Raw genomic sequence first — 23,855 nt, 5'->3', positions numbered from 1 at the left:
TTTCAACCCCACCAGGATCTAGTTTGCTTTTCACAACTTGCATATTCTCACCCTCTTTGCTCAGTTTCATCTCTTTGATGCATTCAGCCATATGTTCAATGCTCTTAGCAATATGCACTGCATCTTTCAAGTGAGGGTTTCCAGTTTTTAACTTCTCCTGGATTTTTTAATTATTTGTGCAGCGGACAAGCTGATTCCTGATAAGGGAGTCACCTAGAGGACCAAAATGAAATACATTTGCAAGCCCTCTCAAAACAGCCACGTAAGATGAGACCTTTTCTGTTTTGCCTTCCACTCTGCTAAAAAATGTATGTCTTTCCAACACCATGTTCAGTTTTTGTCCAAAGTGCTTGTCCGACTTCCTTAAGGTTGCAGAGTAAACGTCACCAGAGTCTTCCCCTTCTGATTCGCTATCAGAATTTAAGTTCTCAAAGACTTTCCTACCTTGAATACCAATGTTGTGTTACAAAATATGATGCTCCCTTAAAGGATAGATGTTTCTTCCCCAATTGCAATAAGATAGGACACAAAAAAAACTCCCAGTCTTTCCAAGCTATGGTGGGTTCCCCCACCTCATCCAAGAAAGGTGGAGGCTGATTCATGTTGGAAGTAGCCATGACTAATCTAGCTTGTTCCAAAATAAGAGAGAAACCACCGGCACAATAGAATGAGAAGCCTTCAGTTAATTGCTGTGCATATTAGCGCGGGAAACATGACATCATGTTAATGATTCATTAAAGCTGTGTCCATCAGCAAAAACAGGCAACCAAGGATTGCAGTGGTGTCTTAATGCATGGATTATCTTTAAATAGCAGTGTAATACCCACTGCCTCAGTACTTAATTGTTATTCACGGTGCATGATGCGTACTGTGTTGTTAAAATAGAAATGGACTTGACTGAGAGGAAGCTGTGCCTGTCAGTGTGACAAGCATCCCAAAAATAATTTAGAGACAGAAGCTCAAAGCACGAGAAAATTCACGTTACATAATTATGAGATAGCTATGCCTGTCAGCCTGACAAGCTCCCAATTGCTACTGTAATGCGGAAGCTCCCTCCAGTGGTTTTATTATATGCCAGCAACAGCCATCCCCAAAATGGCTGACATGCGCCGTAAGGACATGTGAGGGCGGTCGAGATCGACACTGCGCTTCCTCAGAACGTGCACCCGACACCACACCTCACCTCACAGACGTCTCTGTCATAGCTTCTGCCGTAAACAATTAAAGGCAATACCTTCACGGCTGGAACAGGATACAACAGCCTGTGAGGAGGTTAAAATCACTCTCCAATCTTTGCGCCAATGTCCAGCAGCCTGATGCAGATGGATCTCTGAAGAAGCGAGCAAGAAGCACGGCAGAAATGTTGGTCATGGTGACAATTGTTCCGGGGAGGAGGCTTGAACACTGATTCCAGTCAGCAGATCGTCGCCATTGTTAAGAAGGAGTCAACGAAGCTGGTAAGTGCTTATCTTGTTTATTAGCTGCATCCTCCTCATACCACGACTGTACACCACAGAAACGTGGAGTTTCCCATCTCAGCTATTTTTCAATATCTCCATGCTCTGGGACGCTATTATGGAGCAGTCTCTGGACTGTATGGAATGCTCATTAAATCCTTAGACGTTATCCTCCCAGCAAATTGAGTAGATTAGCTTGTTAACTAATATTGGGCAAGGCCTACTCACCGGAGGAGTGGACAAATCTACTGGAAGGCAATTACAGGGCACTCAAGGACTCCAGACTGAAGTTTCTCTACTTTAAAGTACTCCATGACTAGTATTGGTTAGCATGAAAACTTAAACGGGCCAATTTACTACCCCCAACCAATCCTGGATTTGCAGTGTATATAGTTGCAACCTTTATCATATTCTCTGGTCCTGTCTGACGCTCAACAGTTACTGGGCGGCAGTCTGGTCTCACTTTCATCTTCATGACCCCTTCCTTTTTACCCCATCCCACAACTAGCCCTCCTACATGATCTTTTGGGCATACCGGACTTAATGATCCATGAGCATAGATGGATGGCAGACTCCCTTTCCGTGGCCAAACTATGCATTCTGAGACATTGAAGACAGCCCACCACACTCACAAATAATGAGTGGTAGATACAGCTTCACAGAGAGGCTAGCCATGAATACGCCACATACAAACTGAATGAAAACTTGGATGCTTTCAATGCAGTGTGGGGACACTTCTTGACAATAGATGAGACTGACCCAGCCTGAGACTGCGCATTTCCCACCTTCCCTCTCTGGAACCAGAGGGATGTGCTTCTTATACCACTTTCGCTATTCTTGGCAATTTCACTCGGCCCCTGGAGATGCGACAGTACCTTATCCCTAACCTCAAACTCCTGTTAAGACCCTACCTCATCTGGAATACTACCCCATCCTTTACTTCATTCCTCCGCCCATTGTCCACCCCCGTGGTACCATGCTGTCCCCACTCCTGGTAGTCCCAGCAAACTTCTTGTCTCACCTTTGGTCTCAACTTTTGATGGTTAGTGTACTCTTACCGATTCAGAAGTACTTTATAGCGGTGCCTGTAGCACATGTTAGTTCGGCCCTGGTTTCTGTCGGGTTTATTACTCATCACTTGTTCCTCATGTTTTACACTGCAAGTGCATGCTTGTTCGATTTTGTGATGATCTCGAAAATCAGTACAGAAATGTTTCACAAAAAAAGAATGCCCTTATTTCTCAACACACACTTACACACTAAAGGCCAGATTCCCAAAGGACCTACGCGCTCATAGCAGAGGCCCGCAATCATGGTGGAGGGCCCGCACTCATGGCGGGGTGCCTATGCTCGTGGCAGGAGGGCCACACTGCAGTTATGAATCAGTATCCAATAATTTTAAGTGTCCACCAGGCATTGTACTTGATATTTCCACTTTATTTCTGATCTTCGCATAAATTCAACAAAAGTCTAACATAAACGTGTAGCCAACATGTTTCGTATCAAGGTAAATCTACCATTGACTTCGTCAAGGCTACAAAACAAATATTAACCAGCCTAAATAATAATCTTAAATGGTTCCTTCTCACACCTAATCTACCACCACTGTGATTGTTAGTGATTGTGAAAGACTGGTTTATGGAGAAATATTTTATCTTCAATTTTGGAAGGGTTGAGTGGCCGCTTCTAGTCCTTGGAGCACTGTTTATGAACTAATAATCTGGGACATTGTGATACATGATTGTGCGCAGATTTTACCCTGCCACTTCTTGTTTATGGATGTATGTCTATAGTTCAATTTTAGAATATCCTTTAAAAATCCGTTATTCTGTTTGAAATGCTTAGTTTTGTTGTTGATAATAAATTGTTTGAATGTTTAAATGTCTCATAAAATATATGGATTACTCGAAAATAAATTATACAAAACAGCTATTGTAGCTATGTAAACAGCTATGCGGTTTCTAAAAAGTATGGCTCGCTTCCACAGAAAGTATGACCTATGAAAACAGAAGACCATATGAAGAGGAAGAAATAAATATACTCACTTATGAGGATCTACTCTGTTTCTCTTACCAAGTTGCTAAAGGAATGGAATTTCTTGAATCAAAACAGGTATGTTTGTTGGTGGGTTCTCATATTTAGGTCTAAATAAAGGATCTTTGCATCTATTCACATCCTTGCATTTTTTACCTAACTTATCTGTTTCCTTGTATGCATCTGCCTATCTGTCTTGTCTCATCAACTGAATTTGCTTGCACGGTATCAGTCAGTTTGACTTCCTATTTCTACACTTCAGCTTTTGTTTTTGCACCTATCTCTTAATTTGTCTCACCAACCTAACTTAATTTCTATCTATCTGTGTTTCTTCATCCAATCATCTGTCTGTTGATCTTTCTCTTCAGTGTTTTCACAAACTGCGCTTTCACCCATTCCACCCTCTCTTCGGTTGTCTGTCAAGGTCACAATTCACAGAATCTAATTAAATGGTACTTTTGTGCTTGTATTTTAAAAGACGATTAGGCATGATCTAGATTGTTTCAGAACACTTGAAAATAATTGCGTTGGAACAGCACATCAACTTTGTGTGTTTAAAAACCATTATAACATTTATATTTACATAGTAAAATATTCAGTACTTGCTATGTGCACCAAAATCAGTTACAATATTATCTAAAATACTGCTGTGACAGCAACCCTAAACAATAATAATCTGAATTACATTAAGAATAATATGACATTAACACAATCTTAATCATCAATAATGTCCATTGAAGTCTAGACCAAGAAGAATCTTCTCCCTTTGTTTCCCCAGAGCCAATAAGGTACTGAAACTTAAAAAGATAACATATTAGCTGAATAATTCAAGCCACAATTTCTTGAAAATAAAGACCCAGATCTGATGGACACTTACGACAAACACATATGTACCAATCATAAAACAGAACCTTCAAACCGAGTACTTCGTACTTAGAGCTGTGCTAACTGGCAAGTGATATGTTTGAATCTTGATAGGGCCTTGTTGGACTTGGACCTTTTTGCAGGGTCATCCCTGAACTTTTTGCCTTCCTCCTAGCCTTTTTTCTGACATGGTGTTGGTGGTTTTAGGACTCTGGGCACTGCTGTCCAGTGTAAAGTGTGTGTGTTCTCTGCCCTCCATAGGCTAACAATTGGACCCCCCCACCCCTTATGGGATAACTCCTAAATGGAACAAATTAAGTATGTCATGTTTGGTATATTTGGAATGGAAATAATAAATGCTGCGCAATGGTGTGCGCAGATATATTATCACTATTTTAGGAATGCCACTTTTAGAAGCTGGCTTTTCTGTGTGCTATATGTCTGCCTGCCTGAGGTGTATTGCTTGTCTGGTTCTAGAAGGGACCGGGGCTGGTAAGGTGTGGGTGTGGGTGGCTCCAGGGAGAGCAGGGTGAGTCAGCACTAGGCTGAATAGAAGATCTGCAATTGGAGTAGTGGGAGGAGAAGTCCCCTGTCCCTGACTAGGTCTGTGCCTGCCCTGTACAATGCTGGCACCGCCCCCCTGTGGTGTGTCCCAGCTCACAAAGGAGGAGGGAAGCCTGGTAAACAAAGTGATTAACACCCATCCCAGAGCCGGTTGGAACTGGAACCTCCAGGACTCTTCCAGAAGCTTATGCCCCCTTCTAGTAGCAGCAGGGCAGACAAAGAGAACTGGAGTATAAATATAGGGGCTGAAACCCCATGAAAGTGTTGTGCTTGTGCTTACTTTGACTGGAGGGGACACTCTGCCAGAAGGAACTGCCGTGGGACTCAGCTGCTGGCTCCTGGGGGGTCCCTATGTGCTGACCTGCCTGTGCTCAGCTCTACCCCTCTGCCTTTTTGGACACACTGCTGGACTGGGAAGAAGCGGCGCTGGAGCAAGGGCTGCTGCACTGCAGGATCGCCACCTCGCCGTGACTGACTGTCCCAAGGGATTGCTGCTCTGCCTGGACGAAGCGGCCCTGTGATCTGCTGACCTTTGCCCAGCCTTGCCTCTGCATCTTTGGACTTATCGCCTCGTGATAGCTACAACTTGATATCCTCGTGCCAGCTGATGAGGAGCACCGGTTCCTTGCAGTGTTGTGCTGCGTGGTGATTACGAGGGTATCCTGGCGTGAGGGATTCCCCCGTGCTGCTGGGGAAGAGTGGAAGCCCACCCTGCATTGGTGCATCTCTAGCAGGAGCCCTCCCTGCATTTATGCTTGTTTAAGGCAGGAGCCCACCCCGTGTTTTTGCCTACCGAAGCGGGAGGCCACCCCTGTCCATTGTCCCGCCCAGAAGAGAGGGCCAGCCCGACCTGGAAGCCAGGCAGAGTCTGCCTGACTCTGGGCGGGACTTAGAAGCCGTCCAGAGGAGCAGGGAGAGGAGGTCCCGGTAGCGGGGAGCCTGCAGGGCAAACTGTCGGTGCCTGTCCACAGCCAGCGGGAGTCCAGAGGAGTCTTCGCCCCGCGACAGAAGAGCCCGGTGAGTGGGGCTGGGAGGAGAACCGTATTGGGGACAGGAGCGGCACCAGAAGTGCCCATGTTTGGTGGTCTGCACAGCTGCGCCGCACAAGAGCGGGCAGCTGCATCGGGGGGGCCATTGGTTGCTGGCTCAGTCCCAGAGTGGGGCTTACATGGGGCATTATTAATGACCCCGAGGCACGTTTAGTGCCAGTGCCTAGTTTTCTTCACAGCTGCACCGCAGTTAGCGGCAGCTGCAACGTTGGTGCAATTTTGTTTGTACGTCCCGGAGTTGGACTTAGAAGGCACGGTTAGTGCCAGTACTTTTTCTACTGTATCTTCCCAGCTGCACCGCGAGAGCGCGGGCAGCTGCAACGAGGGGGGCATGTTTATTTGGAATGCCAGGTTGTGCCTCTGCCATATGGTGATTACAGTGTTCTCGGGGGTGCAACTAGACGAGATGCCTACCAAAATTCAGCCCCTGATGTTTTTCTGATATGGGCACATTCTCAGTATTTCTTATGGCCCAGTGGTGATGGTTATGCCTAAGGCCTGAGGCACGCATCCATGTTGGGTTACTTTGCCAGGGTAGGCACTACATGTACCATAATGGTGATCATCTACTGTGTGCACTCTAAAGGTAGTTAGCCTCCGTGCATTACTGATTATGTTTGATGCCTAATGTCATGCTATAATGCCTAATGCTAAATGTGACTTATGTCTAATGTGATGATGCTACGTACAGTGTTTTCACCAGTAGTTACTGGATGTTTTATCTTTAATACTTGTGCTTTGTGATGGTTCTGACAGTGGCCCGACTGGCGCTGTCCTGTCCATAATCCCCTGTAAATTGCCACCTGGTGCCAGTGGGCACAGTGTATATATATATGTGATTGTATTCTACTGTGTTTTGGATGATACAAAGACCTTGTGTGGTGTTTCTTTTGTAGTGTGCATAGGGTGTTGCAGCTGTGTGAGTGTGTTGCGCAAACGCTTTATACTTTGCCTCTGGGATAAGTCTGACTGCTCGTGCCGAGCTACCAGGGGGGTGAGCAGGGGTTATCTTCGGTGTGAAACTCCCTTGCCCTGACTAGAATGGGGGTTTCTGTCTGGCTTTGGCACATGCCCTGGCCTACCAGGAATCCCCATTTGTAACAGGCCTCTTCACAACTGCATTCACCCAGGGAACATAACATGCATTTGACTGATTTGCCTAATAGTACTATGTAATTTACAGGTCAACAAAATAACAAAAGCTAAGGAAAACATATAGTCCCAAAATCTTATCATACCATCACAGCGAGTCCTCCAAACTGTGCTGCATTTTTCGGATGTTCTTCTTTTTAAAATGGTCAAAGAGTTTTAAAATATGTCTTGAAAAGGAGAAGATGTTGGGTTTTATCAAATATTGGTTTCCCTGAAGACTTGGGTTAGTTGTCCAAAAGCTCAGATTATTTTTCCTTTAACAGAATTTCTGACAATTTCTATAGTACATTTTTCCTTTGGGATTCTCATCTTTTGTCGGGTACCTGTTTCTCATGATGGTGTCTGCAAAAGCGGCCTCCTCTCCCCTCTGCACACTCAGTTGCAGGCAGATGGATGATGTGCATGTCTATAAAAGCATGTTGCTTGATAGAAAAATATCGCAAATGTAGGGCCTTTGGTCCTTGAAATCAGGATTAGCAGTTCAAAGATGTAGCAGCGATCATATCATTCCAATTCACTCACTCACCTGACAATGTCTGCTGTGATTCCCACCATTGACCTTACCAGCAAACAAACAATGGGAAAGCCAATAGGTCGGCAGTAACCGTCAGCCTTCTGACTTCACCAATGCAGATTTGGTTGTGAATGTTTTTGTATGAAGACCCATGAAACATGAGAGAAGCCATGTAGCAGTGTTGGAGGATCTGTTAGTCTCTAGCCTAAGTAAAGCAAGCTTTGTCTCAAAGCCAATGTATATGTATGTATATATATACATATATATATATATGTATGTGTATATATATATATATATATTATCTACTGGCGGTCGCCAGTAGATAGTTATAGTTAGGACCGTGTTTCCATAGGAAATCTCAAAATTCTATTTTGAATAACTCTGGCGCCGGTTGACGAATCTTCGCGAAATTTTCAAAACTAATGGGGCGCTCCGCTCAGCTCCTACCCTGAAAGTCTCGGGGGTGATTCGTCAAGTGGGGGCCGAGAAAAAAGGGGGGTCCCAAAACGCGTTTTCCCCATGCATTTTTCCATCGGACCTTTAGTCGAAGGTACAGCCCGAACGGCTGAACAGAATTACTTGAAATGTGGCAGAGATGTAGTCCTCAGGTCAGGGAAGTGCCTTTTGCAGGTCTGGTGTCAATCTCTTCAGTATTCCCTGAGAATTTAGCATTTAAAAGCATATAAATATCTATATGCGCGCACGTAAGCGTACAGTGCCGTGCGCGAGCGAAATTCTGATTGGTTGTTAGATGTCAGTCAACATTCGAATCAGTCGAAATCAGGAAGTGTCGGCCTCCATTTTGTCTCTCGCACTGAAAAGGAAAGGGGAAAAAAAGGTGGAAAACGTGAAAAGGGGGCAGGGAAGAGAGTTCCTGACCCCCTAGCCTTTGTCAGGGGGTCACAGAAGGACCCCCATGGGAGAAATAAACATTTTATTTTTTTTATAAAAAATCGCGTGGTGCGCGCACGGTGAGCCCACGGTGCACGCACGGTGAAAAACCTTAACAAAAGATATATATATTAATAAATACATAACTTAGCATTTAAAAAACCGTACAAATTCACTTAAAAAAACATAGGTTTCACACACGTTATAGTTAGGAATTAGCATTTAAAAAACCTTGCAAATTCACTTAAAAAACCATAGGTTTCACACAGGTTATAGTTAGGTGGACATTTCACTCATAAAAAACCAATGAAATTCCCCCGTTATACTTAGTTCAGATAACTATAACTTGCGCGACCGCCACTCTATCACAAGGATGATGTCATCAGTGATGTCATGAGTGATGCCACTGACCATGTCATGAGTGATGTAATATGTGACGTCATGAGCAGTGGATTGCGGGTGCGCGAGTTATGGTTATCTGAACTAACTATAACGGGGGAATTTCATTGGTTTTTTATGAGTGAAATGTCCACCTAACTATAACCTGTGTGAAACCTATGGTTTTTTAAGTATATATATATATATTCACTGAAAAAAACACAGGTTTCAGGGACATTATAGTTAGTTCGACATTTCACTCGTACACAACCAGAGAAATTCGGCTGTTATAGTTAATAGAGCTAACTATAACTCGTGCCCCCGCAATGCACTGCTGATGACGTCACATAATACATCACTCATGACATGATCAGTGACATCACTGATGACATCTCAAATGACATCACGTTTTGTCTGTGAATTTCAAAGGTTTTTAAATGCTCATTTCTAACTATAACGTCCCTATTAAGTCCACTTGAATCCTGAGGGTTCCTGGGGGCCAACTAGCCCACCAGGTACCTCCAGTAAGTGCGACAGAGCTGCGTTGCAGAGAGGTGTTCTGAGGCCATGCCCCTTTTTGCAGCACACGCTGCAAACGCAGCTTCTGGCGCACTGCTGCTCGGAGGTTGAGGTTCTCTTGTGTCCTGAGGACCTCAGGACACAAGTGGACCTCCTCACCCCACCAGCAGTGCGCCAGGAGCAGTGTTTTCAGAGTGGTGTAGAAAGGGGGTGTGGCCTCGGACCACCTCTCTGCAACGCAGCTCTGTGGCCCTTACTGGAGGTACCCGGTGGGCTAGTTGGCCCCCAGGAACCCTTAGTATTCAAGGGGACTTAATCCTCCAACTTACAACGCGCCAGGGGGCAAATTTGCAGAGTGGTTCAATGTAGGGGCGGGGCCTCTGGCAAGATGCCAGCTTTTTTTTATTTATTTTTTTAGAAGGTGGGCTGTGTGGCCCCCCTTCTTTTACAATTCCCCAGGGCCAGACCCCCTTTTTGTCATAAAAGAAACAAAAAAAACGGGAATGGGGCCAATTTCGGTCCCAGAGACCCCATCCCCCGGGGCATTGCTAGTTTTACCATTACTTGTATTCCTGGAAATGTGTCAAAATGCTCCTCTTTCTATGTGTGCTGTATACTGCAGCACGGATAGAAAGAGGAAAATGACTCAGGGGATTATTTTGGTGCAGGAAAACATCCCTTCCTACACAAAAACAATCCTGCTTACAATGCAGGCACCCTTACTCCATGGTGCAAGGGTGCCTGCATTGGCGCTAGGTAGCACATTGTGCGTCAGTGCTGGGAAATGACAGCAATGCGCTGTATAATGTTCAGTATGGTGCATTCCTGCCCTTTCCCAATCACCCAGAGCAGCAAGTTGGCTTTCTGCGCTGCATGATGTTTTAATAAATAGGCCTCTAAGCCCATTGCTATTCACAAACTGCACTTGCACTGTTACTACAGCAAAAAAGGACCCAAAACAGTAGCAAATGTACTCCAGCTCAGAGCAGGAGCAAGTCCAGCGATACACATGGCCAACCACTGATATTGCAACACTTTCCCAAGGAACTCAGTAACAGGAGTGACATAAAATAAAAGCTGTAGGAAATAATGTTAAATTAAAATAAAATATTTAAAATAGTAAAACATTTAAATAAATACAATGTAATGGTAAAAAATTCTCTAGAAATAAAACATATTTCCAATTTCATTTTAAAATATTTTAATAAGTTTTAAATGTAATAATTAATGTACGTGTTTTTATTAAAGAATAATTAAAGTACTTTTAATGTATTCTAAACATTATGGGGCTCATTATGATGGCGAGCGGACATCAGTCCTCCCGCCATCATAACAGTGATGGGACCGCCCGCCAGACGTGTGGTGGTCCCACCAGCCCAATTAGGATGCTTCCGCCACACTGGCCGGTGCATCCTGGCCTTTTCACATTGCGGACGGTGCTGCTGGATGCAGCACCATCCGCAATGTGAAAAGGCCACAATGTGCATTTCCATGCGGTGCCTGCCACCTTGTACATGGAAATGTAGGGGGGTAGCATGGGTACCCCCAGTCTCCACCTGTCTTTTTGCGGCAGGATATCCGCTGCAAAAAGGCAGGCGGAAGGGCTCATTCTTATCACTACGGCGGGCGCATCCTGGCCTTTTCACATTGTGGACGGTGCTGCTGGCCGCTTTACATTTAGTTTTTTCAACTTTTAGCTTTTCTGAGCACCAAGGGGCTGGGGGACGATGGTTATTCATTTTCTTGGTAGACGTTGGAAGGCATGTGTTAACAGATGTCATGATCCAAGTATGGATGGTATCCGAATCTGATGTCTTAACGGAGGGAATAGCCGGAATGTTGGACCAGGGTCAAAACGGACTCGATAATTCTCGCCTCGGTACCTACTCTAACCAGGAACACACTCGGCAACTCTGGGCATTAGCTTGCCTCATCTCCACAACGGCCCCCCACATTCGCCGGGGATGCCTGGTTTCACCTTGGAGATACCCAGGAGGGACCATCTCACAGGGATAGCCAGGACGGGTTCCCCAGCGGTCTACAGCGCCACGACGCCTCAGGGCAGCAGTGCGCTTTACAAGACACATACATTTACATTTACATTTACATTTCGCAAGATGTTGATTGAATGAGTCTAGATCTAGACTTTTCCAATTTCTGCACTTAGATCTGGTAGAAGAGGTGAGTGAATTATTCCGCCGCATTTCAAACTCTCCCTTAAAGCCGACCAGAAAATGGTCCGACCAACGTATAGGTGGTACAAGTGAAGACACAACAGGGACAAGGCACAGGAGAGTTACCTGGTTTAAAAGAGATACAATTTCCTTGAGATTTAAGCCGTAATCCATGTAGCACCTTAGAGGAGTATTTCTTTATATCCTTTTATAGAAGAAGCAGGGGTTGTAGCCCCTGGCCCCGGTCGGGCGCGGACGGGCACAGATGGGTTTGCCTTTGGCACTCCTTCAGAGCGCCACCGGCACGCCAGCTGCGCGCGTCCGCTGCGCGCGTCCGCTGCGCGATGTGAGAGGCATTGGTTATATATCCTGTGCAGCAGCTGGTCTGCTGCCATCCAATCCCCGCCTCCTACCCGGAAATTCAAAGTCCGTGGCTCCCTCCACAACGAACGGGAAAACCCACGGTGGACCGGAAAGCTGAGCGGCAAGTGATGCAGTGCAGGTAAGGGCAGTGCCCAATGAAGTAATTCAAATTAGTGATTAAAACAATTTAAAAAACGTACAGAAGTGAGTAGCAGCTAGCACAAATGTCAACCTTCAATCGCGCGTCCGCTGCGTGAAGTGAGAGGCATCGGTTTATATACTGTGCAGCAGCTGGTCTGCTGCCGTCCAATCACCGCCTCCCCCGCCTCTTACCCGGAAATTCAAAGTACGCTGCTCCCTCCACAACAAACGGGAAAACCCGTGGTGGACCGGGGAGCTGAGCGGCAAGTGATGCAGTGCAGGTAAGGGCAGTGCCCAATTAAGTAATTCAAATTAGTGATTAAAACAATTTAAAAAACGTACAGAAGCGTCAATCAACTTCAACAACCTGCTCCAATGTTTTCTCTGAGATTGTGTCTGGCTAGTGTCCCATATCTTTTCTTCTCAATCTCTGTCCTTCAAACTTAGGCCATCATTTTTCGGACCATTCCACACTATCATGTGCTTTATTGCATCCATTTAACCTCATATTGGAAAGTTCATCTAGTTTTCCATGTTTCTCAAATTAATCTATATTTTACTGATCCCTTTAAAAGGAAAGTTCCAGTCCTTTTGCCGGTTATAGTTCATGATGATCTGGGATAAGAATTCCAAGCAAGTTATCATTGGATCATTAGAGGACAACTTCAGTTTCTGATCAATTGGAAAAGCTATCCTCTTAGGGATTTTCTTTTTAAGTACTTCTGCTGTTCACACTGCTTCCCTTTATTTACTCTTTTCCTGCTGAACCTGGAGCTCCGAAATGGGATGTACAATCATACCATGCAAGTGGTGGGTCCATGATACAGCTGTGATTGTCTTTGCACATTTCCTGAGGAATTTGTCTCTTAGCTTGCGAGGCCACCTACGGAGATCAAATGTGAGTGCACACACGTCACTGGTCATCTTGCTCTCCTCCTGCCAGTGCTTTTTTCCTGCTAGTGTCTCCCAGTGGCAGAGTGTCAGAGGATGAAGCATTCTTGAATGAATTCAAACCTTTGCCTCCTTCATTTTCTCTCTGAGGATTGCCAGGGGAGGAAGCCTGTGTACTCTTTTTTACTCTATAACCCTCTGATCTGACAAGAACATAAGTATCCTATTAGAGTTTCATGTGTTATGTTACATTACATCTCAGAAGATTTTTAACAGGGGAGTTCAGATATGTTAGAGTGAGCCATCGATTGTATGGTAGGAGTTGAGGTGTTCTGGAGCGAGCTATGTTTTTCTCCCGGGGGGGGGGGGGGGGGGGGGGTGGAATTATCTGTTTTATCATCGATGGGCAGAAAGTTGGGGTTGGCTGTCTAACCTGGGATTTAACTAGGGACAAGTGGTTGGGAGTGAGAGTTGGAGGTGGGCCTATGCGAGTTCATCTTTGATGGCTATAGCGTGGGGAGTGAGTTTTTTGTCGTTATGTAGGGTGTGTATGTTTCATCACAGGGGTCTACCGGGGCATCCGTGTGTGTGGCGCTGGGGAGGGTCTGCAGAGGTGGGTGCTCATTTGTGTCCACTGTTGTGGGTCCTGGGTCTGGCACTCTAGTAGTGGTGGGTGGTGTAGTGGGTGGATGGGTTATTATCATCTGCTGTCAGACGTTTTGGAGGAGTGTGACCCATTCTGTGGAGATATGGTGGCGTATCCCTCGTACCTCCTTATGTCTTATTGTGTCCTCCTCTGACATGCCCCATTTGTTTACTGGACCTGTACAGGCCACCAACAGGACCCCTAGTTGGCGCACGCCAGTGCATCGCAATGGCTCGCTTTGCTGGTAGGAGGGCTAGTGATGCAAACTGTGCTTCTTCTTTGCAGTCTTTCCGGTGTCAGTCACTCCCAGCGAATTGTTTCCCATGTGGCCATGTCGGTGAGCCCTGTAATCTCTCGCAATGTGTTGTGGACTGTGACTCAATAGGGCTGTAAGGAAGGGCAATTCCAGAACGTTTTGGAATGTTGTGTTGGGGAGCAGGCACCGTGGGCAGAGGAACTGTGTCTCGGGGTAAAAGCGTTGGAGTTGTGCTGCCATTATGTATGCGCGGTGCAGTATGTAGAATTGTATATTTTTAAATTGCGGGTTTCTGGACATTTTCTTGAGATATTCTAAGGTGGTTTGCCACTCCTTGCCATGCAGTGTGCGTCCAAATTTTTCTTCCCATTTCTTTCTGAGTTGGGTAAGTGGTGCAGCTGGGAGTTCTCGGATGGCCTTATATATCCATGTGATTAAGTGGCCTCCTGTGCCCATGGTTGGGATGGTATGGAGCACCGGGTGTGTCGGGGTCCCCCCCCCCAGGACAAGTCCCATGTCTGTCGGCAGTCCGAGACAATTTATCTGTGTAGGAGGAATTGTCCACGTGGGAGTCCGCTTTCCTCCGCTATGCGGTCGAACGTAGGGAGTTCGCCGTCTGCGAACAGAGATTCAGTTTCTAGGAGTGAGTGTTCTATCCACACCCCCATAACCTTAGCGGTGTAGTGAACGCTGCCCTGGGGCAAGCATGCCAGTGGTAGCAGGGGAGTATATAGCGGTGTGACAGGCGGTAGATCCGTAGCATGCAGGATCTAGCCACTGCCACCTGTGTGGGGTGTGTCGACACTGGTCGGGTACCAGGTAGGAGCAAGAAGTGTAGTGCTGCAATTGACAGGGGTCCCATGTCTGGCCTGTCTCTTCCAGATGACGTCCCGCTTGGCAGCACGACAGCCACTGGAGTTGTGCTGCAAGAAAGTATGCCTCAAAGGATGGGGTTCCCAGCCCTCTCTGTCCATTGGTAGCTAGAGTGTTGTTAGGGCTACCCTCAGATGACCGTTGTCCCATAACAGGAAGTTTAGTAGGGAATCAAGTTCCTGAAAGAAAGATCGTGGGAAGATAACTGGCACATTTGCAAAATGGTAGAGGAGACGGGGTACTATGACCATTTTTGCCAGGGCTATTCTGCCTATAGGGGCTAGGGGTAGGGTATGCCAAAAGCCGATATGAGTACATATGCCTGCCAGCACCCTGCAAAGGTTGCTCTCATACAGATCCTTGGGGGAATGGTAGAGTCTGATCCCCAAATAACGTGGAGTTTCTCACTCCAGGTGAGCCTGGTAGCACCAACGCATATCTCCCTCGGGGGAAGATCTGGTTGAAGTGGGTATATGGTAGATTTTGCCCAGTTGACTTTTAACACACCCGTGGTAGTGAAATCAGTGAGTGTGGTCCACAGGGGCGTGAGATTCATTGTGATGTCTCGTACTTATATCAGTAAGTCAATTGTGTATAGGGACATGCTGTGAGTGGTGCCTGCCAGTGGAATACCCCATTCCTTTCCCTCCTCTCAAAGGCAAATCACTAGGGTCTCCATTGCGAGGGCAAAGAGGAGAGGGGAGAGTGGGCATCCCTGGCGTGTACCTCGTGCCACCTGAAAGGGGATCAAAATGTGGCGACCAAAGCGAATCCAGAATGTGAGTTTCGTATACAGCAGCTTTGTGTATGCCATAAGTGTGGGGCTTATGCTCATGCGTCGGAGCACCGCAAACAGATGTGGCCATGTTAGGGTATCATAAGCTTTCTCCAGGTCCAGGATCAGGCAGGCCACGTTGGGAAATCGGTCCTGTATCCCATCCTGGAAGTGGAACAGTCTGCAGATATTTTGGGAGGTGTTTCTGCTAGGCACATACCCACATGACACTATCCTGCCTACTTTGTGGATATTCACAAACATTTCTCCACCCATTTCCACCTGTGGAGATTTATTCCTTTCATGGTGGAAAAAGATTAGTGGGAGTAAGTCTTATTTACAAGTGTAAAACTACATTTTGTGAAACACAGGCCTGGCTTTACACTCGAAAACTGATTTGCTGGTAAGTGGAATCGTGCAGATGGCTTTGTGAATAGGTCCATTTCCCTGTTCTGAGTATTGTATACAGACAAGCTTTGCATTTCTTTTGTAGTGTATTCATCGAGACCTGGCTGCTCGGAACATACTTGTGACTCATGGAAAAGTAGTGAAGATATGTGACTTCGGGCTGGCAAGAGACATAATGAATGACTCCAACTATGTCGTCAAAGGCAACGTAAGATAATTCTAAACAGTCATTTTCTCAACCGATTACAAGAAAAGCAGTACAAATCAACATGATTCATATTATTTAATTCACATGACAACTTTAATCTTATTTTATACGTAACATAATAAATTATGCTTCTGTGACATTGTGCTGCAAACTGTGAAATCACTGCAACAAAGGGTCCCTAAATAAATACCTGCTAGACATGGCTTTTTCAGCGGGTTTATCGCCAGACTTTTTGCTTCTTGGCCTCCTGTTTTTGACCCAGAGGTCCTGGTCCTGGATGGAATTTGCCTGCATGTGTTAGTAAGCAGTGGAGGAGCTTGTCTTGAGACACTGGACCTTTCCAGCCTCGTGTTTGTAACTGTGCAGTTAGGGTTTGAGCATATGCTCCTCCTTAAAAGATATGGATGATTTCAGTCATGCGAATAATTTCCTTGTATAGGTTCCAGTTTATATATAGAGAGGCAATTGTCTTGTGTTTTCTTTCAAGAATTTACTTTATTATCATCAACATCCTTGTAATTCCAGAGGTCATGTTTTAGTACTCTGGGGTGCAACAGCCAACACGTGTTTCATCGTAGGCGGTCAATAAGACCAGGGCTTTCTCAAGGCTTGTTAGTTATTCAGCAGATCATAGAGCAGTTGACTTCTAATATAGTACATCGGTCCTCAATCAGAATATAATACCAGCTGAAATTGTCATAGCTGCATATCGTCTCGGGTTAATCCCTTGTGCCGATCTATAAGGCGAGCTAGCCGTGACGATGCTGTGTTGGCTGTTGCACCCCCAGAGTACTAACACACGACCTCTGGAATTATGAGGATGTTGATGACAATAAAGTAACTTCTTGAAAGAAAACAACTGCCTCTCTATATATACACCGGAACCTATACAAGGAAATTATTTGTATGACTGAAATCATCCTTATCTTTTACGGAGGAGCATATGCTCAAACCCTAACGGCACCTGCCACTGCAGTGTCTGTGTGCAATTTTGACTGCAATGTCGGCCTGTCAAGTGCACCCACTTGCCAGGCCATAACCTTCCCTTTTCTTATATGTCAGTCACCCCTCACATAGGCCCAAGGTACCCCATGGGCAGGGTACAGTGTATGTGAAAGGTAGGACATGTACTGGTGTGTGTGACATGTCTTGATAGTGAAATACAGTGCAATTTATTTTTCACTACTGAAAGGCTATCTGTCCATTAGGATAGAATAGTAGATACTTTGTAACATCTTACAAGTATAACTTTCCTTTGGGACAAGATAGAGAAATGGAAGTTGGTATCTCTGAACTTAATTTAATAACATGTTTTAGTAAAGATGTTTTTTAAATTGTGCGTTTGAAAATATCACTTTGAGAAAGTGGGTATTTTCTTCCTTAGCCATCCTTGTTGCCTCTGCTTGCTGGGCTGTGGATTGACTCTCTGGCTTTGGAGTGACAGGTGCTGAGGATGTGCATTCACTGTAGATAACCACCGGGGGTGGGACTTTTTTCTGGATGAGTCAGGGCTGGGCTGAATAGACCTGGGCTGCATTTAGAGTAGTTGGAGGAGATTTCCTTGCATCTGAATAGGCCTGGTCTGTCTCCACCTCCTGCCAGGAAGCTGGGTTAGAGACGACAGAACTGGTTTGGACTAAGCACAGAGAACAAAGGGAAATGTGGTATAAATATTGGGGCTCAAACCCCAGGATTTTAGAACTCGCTTGGATCAAGGAACCTGCCAAGAAGAAGAGCTGGGTAAGCTGTGAGGAGAGACTACCACTTTGCTGTGTGCTTTGCTGTGTTGGCCTGCAGTAGCTGCTTCCGTCTTGGGCAGAGAAAGGACTGGACTGAACTTTCTTTAACTTTTCTGCTGAATGTCTCCAAGGGCTAGAAGCAGAGCTTGCCCCGTGTTCAAGAAGTCTCAGGAACAGCAAAGACTTCACCTTTCTCTGGGTACCGCCTCTGGGACCATGCGTTCCAGTTGCCACAGAGGGAAACCATAGTCCGACCCCATCACTAACACCGCTGCCTGCTCTGTGATCTAAAGACACCGCAACCCTGGTCAGCCCGAAGAAGACGACCGCCGCCACCGAGCAGCTGCTTGCACCGCGTCCTGTGGGCACCGCACTCCACACCGTCTCGGTTCACTCCGCTGCCCTGGTCTCACCGACAACGATGCTGCAAGCAAACATTGCTCCGACTGCCTGCACCATGGTTTGGGGGCACCGCTTGTAAGTCACATGTCACACAGTCCTGTCTCACACTGCAGTCTGGGCCCACCGATGCCAGCTCTCATGGACAAATGCAAAAAGAACAATTGATGGACAGAATGCAGAACAATGGCATATATTCACCCCAGTACAGAGATCTGGGCCTAAATCCATCGTTTTTTTGCTCACCATGCCATTCCAGTTTGGACCCAGCCATATGCAAATCAGTCTTGACCCTGCACCCAATGGGAATAGTCCAGCCCAAACTGCCAGGCCAGGTTCTCCCTGGACTGTAAACAAGCATCCTAGGACCGGTTTCGGGCTTTCAGCCCTCATCAGCCAGGATAGCTTGGTTCCAGTGGCATGGAGAGCACGGGACCCACGTCTGGGCATACCCGTCCCACTCGGGGTGACAAATACAAAAAGAACAATTGATGGACAGAATGCAGAACAATGTCATACATTCACCCCAGTACAGAGATCTGGGCCTAAATCCATCGTTTTTGTGCGCACCATGCCATTCCAGTTTGGACCCAGCCATATGCAAATCAGTCTTGACCCTGCGCCCAATGGGAACAGTCCAACCCAAACTGCCAGGCCAGGTCCTCCCTGGACTGGAAACAAGCATTCTAGGACCGGTTTCCAGTCCAGGAAGGACCTTGCCTGTCAGTTCTGGAATGGCATGGTGAGCAAGGGAGGGAGGACCTGGCCTGGCAGTTCGGGCTGGACTGTTCCCATTGGTCACAGGGTCAAGACTGATTTACATATGGCTGGGTCCAAACTGGAATGGCATGGCGAGCAAAAAAATGATGGATTTAGGCCCAGATCTTTGTACTGGGGTGAATGTATGACATTGTTCTGCATTCTGTCCATCAATTGTTATTTTTGAATTCAGCTCCCATGGACCGGCATCGCTTCCTGCACTGTGACCTGTGAGCACCGCAGTGAGCACCGCCCAACTTTGCACCACCGCCCCTGCCTCACCGATTCTGCTAGACGACCGTCACCGAGCCACTCTCTGCACGTGATCTGAGGGTACCGCATGCCGCACCGCTCCACTTCACACCACAACCGCAATGGTTGCCGCACCCGGCCCGGCCGGAACCAAAGGTACAGTTTACAAGGCTTCTGACACCGACGCCAGTCTGCACCGATGCTGTTGACAGAAACTGTAGATTTGGTTGCTTTCAGCACTGCAGTAGCCCCGGACGGAGCTACTGACTTCAAGGAACTGCATTTTTAAGGTTATTCCTGCAAAGTACATATTTTGATTATTGTATGTTGGATCTTTGTCATTTTGTTCTTGTTTGGTTTAGATAAAGATTACTTATTTTTCTAAACTGGTGTGGTGTCGGTTTGTAATGGTTTCACTATATTACTGTATGTGTGCACAAATAGTTTACACACTGCCTCTGAGATAAGTTTGTCTGCTCATGCGAAGCTACCAAGGGGGTGAGCAGGGGTTGTCTAAGGGCATAACTCCCTTACCCTGACTAGAACCAAGGGTCCCTACATGTAAAAAGGTGCAAACTATTGCCAACTAGAGACCCTCATTTCTAACAATACTCTGAAGCAAATTTAGCAAAATTCATGCGATTAGTGTTTCTAGATTGAGTTGGTTGTCGTAAAACACATAAAATAGCAGAGCATGCTAGACTGTTTGCTAGTGTGTGTGTGTGGTCTATGCATTAAACCTATGTGACAGATCACATCAGTACTTTGCATGGTGGGCAGTTATGCCCTTTGCCAAACAAATTCACAACTTATCAATGTCCACTTATTGGCACTGTGAGTAGTAGCCCAGGTTAATGTCATTGTCACCCAAATGGCTCATTAGTTACTAATTGCCAAGCTTCTATAGTATGATGGACCTAACCTTCCTTTTTCAACTCCTCATCACACAAGTAATTCAAACCTTGCAGGAATGGCCGAACCTGTGTGCCAAAAAGCTACCAAAAATTATGATGTCTGCTTTCTGTACCAATGACTCCAGGGTACGTTAGGCTCTGTTGAAGACAATTGTGTAACCTGCTCTAGTGGTGTGAAATAACATTGTATTAATGGCAAAAAGAATGTATTTCTAATATACATACAATGAAAAGGAGAACTGTTAGAAATGAGGATCTCTAATTGGCAAAGGTATGCACCTTTGTCTAAGTAGGGACCCTTGCTTCTAGTCAGGGTAAGGGAGTTACACACTTTAGATAACCCCTGCTCACCCCCTTGGTAGCTTGGCACAAACAGACAAGCTGGCTAACCAATCATATTACAATGTATACAGAGAGCATATGCACTTTAGCACGGATCAGTAGTGGTAAAGTTCCCAGAATCCTATAGCCAACAAAAACAGGTCAGGAAAAATAGGAGGAAGAAGCTAAATGTTTGGGGATAACCCTGCAAAAGGGCCATTTCCAACATTAACATATTTGAAAAATGTTGATTTTCATCCAGGAATTGCATGCATATAGCACTAAGCCTGTACAGTATAAATACAGAAAGTCAATACACATGCCAGCTAATGGGGATCATTTTGCCTGTGGACTCTAATGTAAAGATGCCAGCTGATTTCACTCACAAATACCCAGGTTGCTAACACCTGTGGAGTGGGGTTGACCTAAATGTCAATGATGCTACCACAAAGCTAATGGCTGATGAGGACTGACCCTTTGCTACATTCTATGTAGACGATTGTTTGGATTGAACCAAAGTGGGAACGACAGAACAGCTGATCAATGTCTTAATGGGGCTGCTTCAAAGCCCCTTTTCACATGTATTATAATTATGAATATGATGTATTCATTGTGATAAACCAACAGGTTGAAAACAGCTGTTTCAAGGCCACACTAAAATTCAACTAATGCCTGGAGTGGGCAAAAGTATTAGTGTGTAAGGGTTCATACATTCCATGGACTTACATAGCTGTAACCAAAAGCAGCAATACGGTAGGGTGAGGGCCACTTATACAATCATAATTACAGGCTGTCCTCTTCTTGCAACTGTCATTGGGATTTAATTGACTATATAAGAAATTGGGTGTTGGTTGACTGGGGTGTGAACCCTGGTCAAGCAGTAACCACAATCCTTATCAGGGTGAAGCACAAGCCAATTCTAAATTAACCTGTGCTCAACCCTCTTGTAGCTTGGCATAGAGCAGCCAGGCTTAACTTAGAGGCAATGTGAAAAGAAGTTGTGCAACACTTTAAAAAGTAATAAAGTGAAAACACCACACAAACGGATCTCACAAGAAGTTAGGAAAATAGAGTCAAATTTAATAAAATAAACAAGGCTAAAACAACAAAAATCCAATCAGTAGAATGGGATTTGAGTGTCAACTAGGGATAGCTGGTCGCGCTGGACAGGGTCAAAGTGACACTTTCAGTCTGACCACAATGGAACGCAGGTCAGCAACAGTCACCAGGTTGGGCCGGCTGTCATTTACCTTCTCAAATCTGCTGTAGTTTACCTTCTCAAATCCACGCCAAGAGCTCTGTTCGCGATGGATAGGATTGTGAAGAGCTGGGGAAGTGTTGTGGGAGTCTGTCAGTGCAGCATGAAGAGCAGGCCAGGCATGGCAGGCAGGCATGCTGGAGTTTTGCGTTGGTGGTCCCCCGCTAGCATCTGTTGCTGTAACGTGAAGAGACGTCTGCCAAAGCTTCTTGTTGAATTGCGGTGTGAGCGGCGAGGTCGTAGCACGACCAGGCTTATTCATGTTCACAAAGATCCTAAAAGCTTTAAGACAGCTCCTTGAGACACACCAAGGGTCCAGAACCTGAGGAGCAACACTTGGGGGTTAGGAACTCACTGCAGCTGGGTCGCAGGGGTTGGTGCAAGATGTGCTGAGCCTTTTGTGTCCCTGAGGCTCAGATCGGGAGACTAGCAGGATAGCACTTGGAGTCACTCTGGTGTCCTGGGATCAACGGTGACGTTGCAGGTCAAGTTCTCTTCTCATCTAGGCAAGAGGGCAGCAGGCAGCAGGTCAGCACAGCAGGGCAGAAGTTCCTTCAGAGCAGCAGTCTAACAGAGTGGCAGTCCTTTCAGCAGCAGAATAGTCCTTCTTCCTGGCACAGGTATCCACAAGTCCACAAGTGTACTGAAGTGTTGGTATCTGAGGTCCAGTATGTATACCCAGTTGTGCCTTTGAAGGGGAGAGAAGCTTCTAGAGGCATCCTTTTGAAGTGTACAGGTGCCCTACCTTCCCGGCTCTGACTCCAGACTAACCACAGGGGGTATGCAGCCCTTAGTGTGGAGACAGGACACAGCCTATTCAAGTGTAAATGAGGTTGACCCAAGCTCCTCCCTCCCATCCTGCCAGTGATGCTAGTGCTAGTCATTTCTATGCTCCCCATTGTGTGAGGCTATGTAGGAGGAAAACACAAAACCCAATTGCCAACTACACCCTGTCATGTGATCCAGCGACAGGCTGCAAGCACCAAATGGCTAAGGCAAGAAAATGCCAACTTTCTAAAAATAGCAAACACAACAAGATGATGGACGGAGTGCTAAAACCTTTCAACCACTCACCCCCAGTCAAGGGATCTATGTTTAATCCATCATTCTTTAGCTCACTATGCCACCCCAGTTTGGACCCAGCCATATGCAAATCAGTCTTGACCATGCTCCTCATGGGAACAGTCCAGCCGAACTGCCAGAATTTAAATTCCAATTCCAGAGACACCAAACATGACTTGAATACCCGTTTCCATCTGGAAATTACACTTATAGAATGGAATACAGTAACTCTAGTGTTATCCTATGGGAGAGTAGTGTGAAGCGAGTAGTGAAAATCCAATTAAATTTTTTCTTATTACCATGACATGCAAAACTTAAAAGTACTGTCCAACTTTTTAAATATATTGCACCCTTCTCTTTGTGCTGTCCAGAGCCTAATCTAGGGGTGACTAATATGTATTAAAAAGGAATATTTGGATCTGGTAAAGGATTTACTATGTCAGGAAGAAATGGCAGTTCAAAACTATGCACATACAGGCTGCAGTGGCAGGCCTGAGGCATGTTTAAAGTGCTACTTAAGTGGGTGGCACAATCAGAACTAGAGGCCCACTAGTACATTTAGCTTACAGGCTCTGTGTACATGTAGTACCACGTTACTAGGGACTTACAAGTAAATTAAATATGTAAATTCTATCTATCATGTTTTTAAGAAGAGAACACAAGCACTTTAGTACTGGTTAGCAGTGGTAGAGTGAGCAGAGTCCTAAGGCCAGCAAAACCAAAGTCAGAAAAAATAGGAGGTCTGAAGGCAAAAAGCTAGGGGGAAAACTACGCCAAGGATGCCAGGTTTAACCCCATATCTGACTTCATGTTCATCAGAGTTTGAGAGCATGTTAGTCTGGTCACTTTGCTCTTATTACATATCAGTTGCAGCATTTCACCCCTTTTATGCAGCTCATAGTTCCATTATGGGATAACATTTGCTCTGTTTGAGATTTTTCAGAGCAGTGTGAAATGAAAGGTTATTTATTTTCTGCTCATTCACAAACCGTGC

General features: G+C 45.7%; 1 protein-coding gene across 3 annotated transcripts in view; it reads left to right on the top strand.

Moving 5' to 3' along the window:
* FLT3 (fms related receptor tyrosine kinase 3) overlaps positions 1 to 23,855 on the top strand; it is a 581,742-nt gene that overhangs the window by 517,705 nt on the left and 40,182 nt on the right. For all 3 annotated transcript variants that reach the window (XM_085621634.1, XM_085621633.1, XM_085621635.1), the window contains 2 exons: positions 3,445 to 3,569; positions 16,035 to 16,157. In XM_085621634.1, the coding sequence (XP_085477760.1) occupies positions 3,445 to 3,569; positions 16,035 to 16,157 (248 nt within the window). The remainder of the gene's footprint in view (positions 1 to 3,444; positions 3,570 to 16,034; positions 16,158 to 23,855) is intronic.

The sequence above is a fragment of the Triturus cristatus genome, chromosome 8 (genome assembly GCF_964204655.1).
Source record: "Triturus cristatus chromosome 8, aTriCri1.1, whole genome shotgun sequence".
NCBI classification, from domain to species: domain Eukaryota; kingdom Metazoa; phylum Chordata; class Amphibia; order Caudata; family Salamandridae; genus Triturus; species Triturus cristatus.
Note: the sequence above shows the minus strand (reverse complement) of the source record. Positions and strands in the feature narration are given on the sequence as shown.